This window comes from Mus pahari, chromosome 3 (genome assembly GCF_900095145.1).
Source record: "Mus pahari chromosome 3, PAHARI_EIJ_v1.1, whole genome shotgun sequence".
NCBI lineage: Eukaryota > Metazoa > Chordata > Mammalia > Rodentia > Muridae > Mus > Mus pahari.
In genome coordinates this window covers 156,635,186-156,644,425 of record NC_034592.1, presented here as the reverse complement: position 1 = coordinate 156,644,425, position 9,240 = coordinate 156,635,186, and the positions used below count along the sequence as shown (strand labels likewise).

At 44.9% G+C, this 9,240-nt stretch overlaps 1 protein-coding gene across 8 annotated transcripts in view; it reads right to left on the bottom strand.

Annotated features, from left to right (window-relative positions):
• Window positions 1–9,240, bottom strand: part of LOC110317699 (guanine nucleotide-binding protein G(s) subunit alpha isoforms short) — a 50,883-nt gene that overhangs the window by 7,515 nt on the left and 34,128 nt on the right. For 4 of the 8 annotated variants that reach the window (XM_021192339.1, XM_021192341.1, XM_021192344.1 and 1 more), the window contains 2 exons: window positions 5,978–6,050; window positions 3,443–3,487 (listed from right to left, as the gene is read on the bottom strand). In XM_021192339.1, the coding sequence (XP_021047998.1) occupies window positions 3,443–3,487; window positions 5,978–6,050 (118 nt within the window). Of the gene's footprint in view, window positions 1–3,438; window positions 3,488–5,977; window positions 6,051–9,240 lie in introns of those variants that run through there. The other 4 variants (XM_021192340.1, XM_029536991.1, XM_029536990.1 and 1 more) reach the window with 2 other exon arrangements.

The following is a 9,240-nucleotide window of genomic DNA, read 5'->3' as shown; positions in this document are numbered from 1 at the left end:
GTGGGGGTCTGGGGGATCATGTGGATATCTGCCAAGGTGGTAGGGGGTCTAAGGGATCATGTGGATATCTGCCAATGGGGTGGGGGTCTGGGGGATCATGTGGCTATCTGCCAATGGGGTGTGGGTCTGAGGGAACATGTGGATATCTGCCAAGGTGGTAGGGGGTCTAAGGGATCATGTGGATATCTGCCAATGGGGTGGGGGTCTGGGGGATCATGTGTATATCTGCCAGTGGGGTGGTGGTCTGGGGGATCATGTGGATATCTGCCAATGGGGTGGGGGGCTGGGGAATCATGTAGATATCTGCTAATGGGGTGGGGTCTGGGAGGCATGTAGATATGTGCTAATAGGGTAGGGATCTGGGAGGCATGTGCATACCTGCCAATGGGGTTGGGGTCTGGGGGGGTCATATGTATACCCACCAATGGTTTGGGAGTTTGTGAGGCCATGTGCATACCCACCAATAGGGTGGAGGCCTGGGGGACATGGGGATACCTGCCAATAGAGTAGGGGTCTGGTGTCATGTGATTACCCAAAGGGATGGGTATCTGGAGGTGCTCACCAATAGTGGTGATCTGGGGGTTTCCCACCAATAGTGTGGGAATCTGGAGGTCATGTGCATGCCTGCCAATAGAGTGGGGATATGGGGGTCATGTTCACGCCCACCAATAGGACCACACCCAAAGAACCCATTCTTTCAACAAAGACTTATAATAGCTGATATCTGGGGCTTTCTTTCCAGGCAGGCTTGTGTATTTTGGGAGTGGGCCCTGTGTTCTGAATGATGTCACTATATATTTTTCTTGGTGTCCATCTCTTAGGTGAGGGCCTGCAGGTTTAGAGGTTGGGGGTGTTCTCAACAGGAGGGAGGGGGTGAGAGCTCGGCTACCAGGATTTTGATAGAGCCATGACAGTCGGAAAATCAGAGCCCAACCCCCGCAGGAAGACTGCAAGCTGCCTCTGGCTCCACCTTGTAATTAGAGCAAGCCCACCACCCAGAACAGGAAAAGGAGGCAAGAGGAAACCCTAAGTCCCCATGGCCACTGCAGGCAGGAGGGGCTGTCCTGGGGCCAACACTCAGGATGTGGGATCTGTACACACCCGAAAGCTGCTTGGGGCCCACAGACTCTTAAGGCTCCAGGTACCACCCAGTGTTTTAGAGACACAGCGTGCCCACCCTCAGAGGGGCTGGTTCTGTTACAGTGTGAGAGGGGCGGCGCACGTTGAAGCTCAGCTCTGAAGTTATTCATTTCTGAGTTGGTGTTAGACTCTGGGACTAGCTACAGATGTCGGAGACTAGAAGCATGTGTTTGATGCCCCCAGTACTCCAATGTAGAGTTCACAGAGGAGCCTCCCCTATCCTGCCCTGGGACTAATCTACTCCCAGTTTTTTAAAAATGGCTTCCTGCCATTGGTACTGAGCCCCAGATGCCTGGTTTTAAGGCCCCATATCAGAAAAAAATGAGGATAGCTGTGTATTAACCACTCCCATTGACATACAGGTAGAAGGAAGCATTTCCCCAGGGAAGAGTCTTCATTCAGTTTGATATTTCGTTCTAAGTAGTAGTATGATAATTGGAAAGCTTCCAGTCTTAAAATACAGATATTCTGAGAACGTGTTCAGCATTCAACTACGTATGTGAATAGGTGTGGGAGTGTATCCAGTATAAAACAGCTAAAATAGAAAATCTAAAATCTAATTCGGGTGTGTAGTACTAAAACAAACCTCTTCATTGAAGAGATTACTATGTAGATGAAGCCATCTTGCTGGGGCCCGCAGGTTTATCCTCATTTGTAATACTGCTTAATGAATTTAACGTTGATTGCGAAATTCAGAGAAAATTCCTTAGATGTCTCTAAACTACTTAACAGAGGTAAGACATGTGCCCGGTTCCAGGATTCTAACTGACTGGAAAGCTGGAGTGGGCGGTATCTATAGGATGATGCTCCCTCTCCCCCCTCCACACCCCAAAAGTATAAGGCAGATTAGTGGGGTTAGCATTTTTTTTTTTAGTAGGTCCTGCCCCTCTCCTGTTAAGTGGTAAGGGAAGGCTATGTGATACCCATCCTCCACCTCTATACCCTATCTTTGTGCTTGTGGGGAAAGACAGACAAGAGCAGACAGAAGACAGACGCAAGATACAGGGATTGCTGAAACATGCAGAGAGTTTTATTTATCAGGAGTGTTAATACTTATTTTTACTTGTAGAGTCATAGGAAGAAAGACGTGCAGGTATTAGTAAGGTTGAAGGGGTTAGCACACCACACAATATATAGGAGGCTCTCTCAGTAGGGGCTTGCCACACTTCTCGGATGCCAACTTTTGGTACAGTAGATTATCAATATATCGATGCCTTTTCTGATTGCTGTTCTACTACGCTGTTGCCAATTAAAGACTTCATCCCATCTTTCTGTTTTTAACTTACGCCTAAAGGTTAGGTAATAGGTTAGGGACCCATCCCCCCTCCCCCACCCCCCTATCCCCAGGAAAACAGAATAGTATTCTTATTAGTAGTTTCCTAAGACCGGGCAATTCCAGCATGCAAATTGGGATAACTGGGGTAGGACATAGCGAAGATGGAGGACTGTAGCCATCATCTAGTGGGGGTAATAGACTCTAAAAGAAACAGATGAACAAACATGTGTCAGTCACCTTGTCCCCGACCCCCAGATCCTTTGACCCGCCCGTGCCCGGTCTCAGAAGCCATTCCTCTTCCATGTTCTAGGCTGGAAGCTGCTCTATGAATTGACATGAGAAACAGCCCCTCCATCCTGCATGCTAGTGAGCGCGAATGGAGCTGGATGGATGTCTGGCATGCGTGTGCGTATGTGTGTGGGCATGAGATGGTTGTGGGGATGAGAAAGCAAAATAATAAACAATGATAATGAGTGGGGTGCCGTCACAAATGCTCTTGTTTGCTGGTTAACGTAAAGTGCCTTGCATTAACAGTTAAAATTTTTTAAAAATAATCACTAAGGCCAGAGGTTGTCAATGGCCTGCTGCCTAAGGGCCGCAGCATTAGGCATATTCTTTAATTGAGGAAATAAATTATTTTTTTTTTTTCCGAATAGGTCTGAAAACTTAAAGTCAGACTGACCATTGTGTGGGCAGAATTTAGCAGTTTTGAAAGGCAAGTCTGTTGGTTTAAATGGAGAACTGGGGGAAATAAAGACCATATGGAAAACATCGACTCTCAAAATCTTAAGTTCTCCTTGGAAGCCGAAATGGCTAACCTTCCCCCAGCTGTGTCTAGTTATTCTTAAACCTTCTCTGTTTTGCACTTTACTTGTTGACACGTCATTTGCAAATGCACACCAAGATGGTGGATGGCCCTGGGATGATCTCGGCTTTGCTCCCCAGTCTGTGCCCTCAGTTTCCCCGCTATGATCTTCATGTTTGTTTTGTTTGTTAGAAGAGTTTTCTGTTTTTGAATGTGCCTACCCATCGCTGTTGCTCCTTGCAGCCTGCGGGTCCTCTTCGCCGCCCCTTTTAAAGAGAGATTGAAAGCTCACCTAGCTGCAAGGCACTGAAATTTCATACAAAACCCACACCGTCTCTGTATCTTTAAACAGCCAGGTAAGAAAACCTGACAGTCCTGTGTACCATCCTCCCGGTTACTCCTTAGGTCGCTTTTCTGGCTAAATGGGGATGTCTACCGAGACTCCACACCTTCCTTCCTGCATTAGCAGGGCCCTCAGGAGACTCAGGCTGGAGACAGGAGGGACGGGTAATTGTTTTCCTCTGCTTTCGCTAAATGCACATGCACCAGGGAACAGAGGCACAGACCTAACTCTTGAGAATAAAGCTCCCTCAGAATCTTCTCTGTGTCCAATCCAAAGCACAAATGAGACATTCCTATTCCTGACTTCTTTCTGTGGTGGTGGGAGCTATGGACAGGGCATTGACACTCAGCTTTGAGATCGATTAGCTCAATCAATATTAAATTTTTTCTGGCATTAAACTTCAGAAAATTAGCTCTGAGTTAGGAAAATCTACTTCTGCCCTCTGTATTTCTGAAGGTCAAACAAATATTATGTTATACTCTCGAAAAATGTAGTGGTAGGCAGGCATACTTAATAGCCCTGTCCAAGAACAGAGAGCGGGACTGAGGCGAGGGTCGGCTCTTGACTTTCTCATCAAGATGGAACTGCATTTACTGCTATACCACAGTGAGAGAACCTTAGTTCGACTGGGTCAAAATAAGGAATCCAGCCCCCCATGGAGGCCTGAATATCACTTTCACAGGCTAAATTTAACATCTCGGAGACCCACAAGGAAGGCAAGCTGGGAAGGCTTCTTCCTCTTTTCAGAGAGAAAATAGAAATGAGAAGTCCTGGTTTAGAACCCTCCACCGCATTAACACTCAGGGAAAACTGATATAAAAAAAAAAAAAAAAGATTTTTAGGGAAATTTGTGAATAAGACTCAGGGATGACACGGCTCTCATCGGGTTAGACAATGACTGCCGCGTTTTAAAAGCTGCTTAGCAGCCTCCTCCAGCTTTCACCACAAATATTTTTGAAGAAATAATTTATGGTGCATGGCCACGTTTCTTTTTGCTTAACCAGCCTCATATTGAAGAGTCCCTCACACCTGGGATAGGGTGTTATATGCGTTCTTTTTGTTGACTGACAGGTGCCAATCTCCTTGTATAGGCTTTTTGAGAGAGGCATATCAGGAATCAATAGTTCTAGAATTGGTGTCTGATAGGTAACAATGAATTATTTAATAGATTATAGGTACAAAGTAGTAATTGAGTCAATCCTAAAGCCAGTGAGCTAGCCCCCCTCCCTTCTGCATATTAACTAATCTTTGAATTTTGGGCTGTAACTTAAGGAGCACACAGACCCAAACCTTTCACGTGGCTGATGTCATCTTGTTTAAACCCAATTAGTTAATCTAACAAATTCTAGAAGTTTCCATGAAAATCCGCTTGTGGTACTCTGAAAGATGCTGCTCAATGTTGTCTCCCTAGCACTTAGTGCATGGTAGGGGACAGAAGCTGGTCCCCCTCTCTAGGGCCAGTTAAGTCCCTGATCCTTGCTGTTTCATATCAGCACTGAGAACAACGGGGGCCAAAGGGAAAAGGCCAATTCCCTATTTATTGGCTGTCTCCTCAGTTTGCGTTCTTCATGGAAGGCAGGACCCCTTATTTGCCACGTATCTGTTTCTTTTTAAGAAAAATCTTTACTCTCACTGCGGTATTGCCTCGTCACATTGTCTTAAGCCAGGAAGGTCATTTCAAAGGCAAAACAGCTCCTGGATTGGGCAGAAGTAACCAACTCCCTGTCTCTACGCCATTTTCATACCTCCTTTTCAGTTGTTCAGGTAGAAGTACTGATTTTTTTTTTTTTAATTGGAGAAATAAGTCTCTGCCTATCACACTAATTCTGAAGCAGGGAGGGACTCGGAAGCTTGGAGCCTGTCGGCAAGGGTTGTGGATTCCAATTTTTAAGTGAAGATGTAACTGAAAAGATGTTTTCCTGAGAGTACAAAACCCTACACCAGTTGACTCCAGTGAAACCTGCAGGGTGGTGGGTGGGAACCTCCTGTGCTGGCCAGCTCTGGCTGGCCAAGGGGTGGCCAAGGCCCGTCGGCCATGTTGGAGCCGCACTGCAGCAGGCGAGGCTGCGGCAGCAGAGGACCTGGCCTCAGAGATGCTGTCACCCGGCCAAGTGCTGTTCACTGTCCTCTGCAACCAGGCACCATGTTCCAGCGCGGGGGGCCGCTGTGGGTGGACACCAGTGCTTTTACTCCTACTCCTATTTGTTGCCCCAAAGGTTGAGAAGGGTGTGGGGGTGCACCCATCGGTTCTTTCTTGGGCTGTCTAATATGCAAATTAGAAAAAAATGATTAGTGGCAATTAGCAGCTGTGCTTTCTAGAGGTTAGTACACACTCCTTCAAACGTCCTGTCTCCTGCAGGCCAGGTCCATAAGGCCCGTCCTGCTCAGTGCCCTGCACAGATTTGACACTTACTCTCCGTTAAACCCATTAACATGCAGGATCCTCATCTGCTTCACAATGGTGCTTTTGCCAGACTCTCCAGCACCTGAGAAAGGAAAGTGAGGGCTTGGGTTAAGAAACAGGCTTGTCACACTTCACCTGGATGATGGCCTTGGAAAGCAGCAGAAGCAGCACACAACAGACACACAATGACACAACTGCAAACACAACTGCAAACCTCCTTCACATGACGACGCAGTGAGAAACAACAGACACGTCCAACATAGCATCTACCTGAAGTATCTCACCATAGAGTAACAAGCAAGAATTAAGGGTTCTGCTGTTTTTAAGTAGCTTTTTTTTTTCCTTGTGAGTTTTGTTGTTGTTGTTGTTTTCTCTTTGGGTTTTTAAAACTCATGAGGCGATGAAGGAATGACGTAATTGGCACTGGAGGGGTGAAAATTTTAAGTCAAAACTGTGAATTTAGTATTGAAATGTGGTCAAAGATACCCTATGCAGCAGCCACCTAATTTCCTGTTTGTTAGTCATTTTATGGTTAAAATACTTAGGAATGGCAGACAATGCCTAGACACTGCAGTCTCCCCCACTATCACGCCCCGCTGCAGCACCTCCCTCCCAACGCCACAATGCAGCTGCTCTCAAGCATGCTTCAGGGCCACCCTAAAACCACAGGGCTACACTGTATTCACTTTATCCACTCCCTTCCCCTGCAAAAGGAATCTTTCTAAAGATACATTTTTCTCTGGATACAACTACCATGTTGCAGAGGGAAATGGTAGACCATCAATTATCTGTCAGCAGCAGAGGGGCGGGGGCAGGGGGGAGCAAAAAAAAAAAAAAGCAAAAAACAAAAAACAAACACATTTCGTTATCAAACATGGCACTTGAGACCTCATGAGCATCAGGCAACATGCAACTTCAACAGTACCAAGAGGTTTTTTTTTTGTTGTTTTTTTTTTTTTTTAAAAAAGGATAAGACTTTAATTATATGCACAAATATTCCTGGAAGGTCCTGAATAGGAAGATTCTAGGCTTTCCCCAACTAAGGAAGTAAATAGGAACACAGGCCTCCATTTTAAATCACCTTCCATTTTTCCCTTCTTTCTTTCTTTCATAGGTAGTATTTGGAGGACCCTCCTGCCCCACCCCATTTCCACCAAGTTTCTGCAAATGTACTCTTCAGCTGGTATTCCCTGTGGGATGGCTTTTCCCCTCCTCCCACAACAATCTAAATTTTTTAAAAAATAAAACAAAAAAAATCTTGTTCTTTTTCTCCATATTGTTTCTGTTTTGATGCCCAGATAGAAAGGCATTCATTCCCCCACCCTATTCAATTCACCCCCACCCCCTCCCCACAATTCTCCACCCCTCCATTTCTTCACCCCTCCTCTTTTCCACCCCTCCACAAGTCCATAAGCAAGATCTGTAAAAGTTAAAATTGGTTTCCACAGCAGCACTGATTTCAAAGCAAACACCATCCTAATGAGCAAAATTCTCATAAATTAAATATAAAAGGCAATATTTGGAGGCTTCCATGAAGGAAACAGAGGACTCATCAGGTTCCTTAGTATTCCACCCTCAGAAATGGGAACATTTGTGACACCAGGTTTTTCAAAGACAGAACTAGATCCGTGCCTCAGTTTCCACTTTTGTAAGAATAGAAAACTGGGCTGAAAAAATAACTGCCAGGCTTTTGTTTGTTTGTTTTGTGGTTCTGCAAATTTACTTAATTTACCTGTTAGAAGTTAAAATAGGTTAAAGAAAAGGAGGTTTCCTTTGTGGGTGATTATTTCATTTTAAGAAATGTAAAATGTTGCCAATAGCCAGGGCAACAGATTTCTGTGCCAAAGGTCATCAATTAATTGTGGCACAATACAGTCATGTAGACCAGAGACTTGAAAGGAGGCAGGGTGGGCTCAAAACTGCAGTCTCAAATAAGTGGGGACATTTGAAATCACTGTAAACACACAGGAAAAAAGATGTTAGGAATTTGATGTATCATTAACATCAAATAGTGGACTTAAATAAGCACTCATAAGCAAGAATGAACCGTACAGAAGATTCTAGATGTTTCCAGGTGTGTACTTTGAAATCAGACTGTATACATATTCACATTTACAGCAGAATTACGCTTTTAGAAGTTTCCCATATATCATCTAATTACTGAAATTGCAAATGTACCAACACCAACAGGATTATTTTCACTTATTAACAATTTTCTGCTTTACTAAATCTGGCCCAAGGAGAACAAAGACTTGACCCCATCCAAAAAGATCAAACCAAACACCACCGCGAATTAACACAGCCTTCTACATTTTATTTTTGATAATTGAACTATTTTGTTGAAAAGTGACCCTGTTTCCAGTGAACTCACAAATTTATTCAGATAGCCAAAATACTGAGAAGTGGAAAGTTTCCATTCTAATTAGTGTTGTGTGATGTTTCTGTGGTCATTTCAACAATTTTCGTGTGTGCCTGTGTGCCTTTGCTGCCCCCACCCCAGTGCCTTAAAAAAGGAAGGAGAGACAGCCTTTTAGCTTGGGATCCCCCCTCCTTTTTATCTTTCTCTTTTCTTTTTTTTTGCCAAGGAGGAAAAGCCGCAGTGAAAAAAGAGAAGAAAGACCAAACAACCAAATGTCACTTGCCAAACGACTAATTAATGTCCTTTTATCAGCTTCCACCCCAGAGTCTTCTCAGCGCTGAGTCCCCCTCCCACCTTGAAAAGGACAAAAATTTTAAAAACGCCATTTCGAAACTAAGAAGCCATTTACAGACAAATGTCATTTTCCAGTTTTATCTTATTTATGAGTCTGTTTAAGACAGGATTTTATTTTTCACTTGTGTCTCCACTCCCAAAGAGGCCGAGTAACAGGAAAACCTGTGTGTTAATTGTTGGCTGCTCGGGAGGGGGAACAGTTGGGGGGGGGGTCAGCTGCTACCATTTAATGTTCTTTGCTTTTCAAAAAAGCCTGTAAGTCTAGAAGGGGGGGGGGAAGGTCACATTGTAAAATGACGTGTCATTTGGCTTCACTGGGCACTTTGCGTACTTTTTTTTTTTTTTAATTTTCATTTTTTGATCTGATTCGATTTGATTCTTCTTCTCTTCCTTCCACGGCCTGGCCTGGCTCAGGACACGTCTGCTCCGCGCACAGTCAGTCGGTCCTGCCCGAATCGCCCCGAGTCGCGCCCAGAGTCCGCCACGCTCCCTCCTCCCTGCCCCCCCCCCCACTTCGGCGCCACGACGTAGCAGAGGTGACTTCATGACAATGGAGATG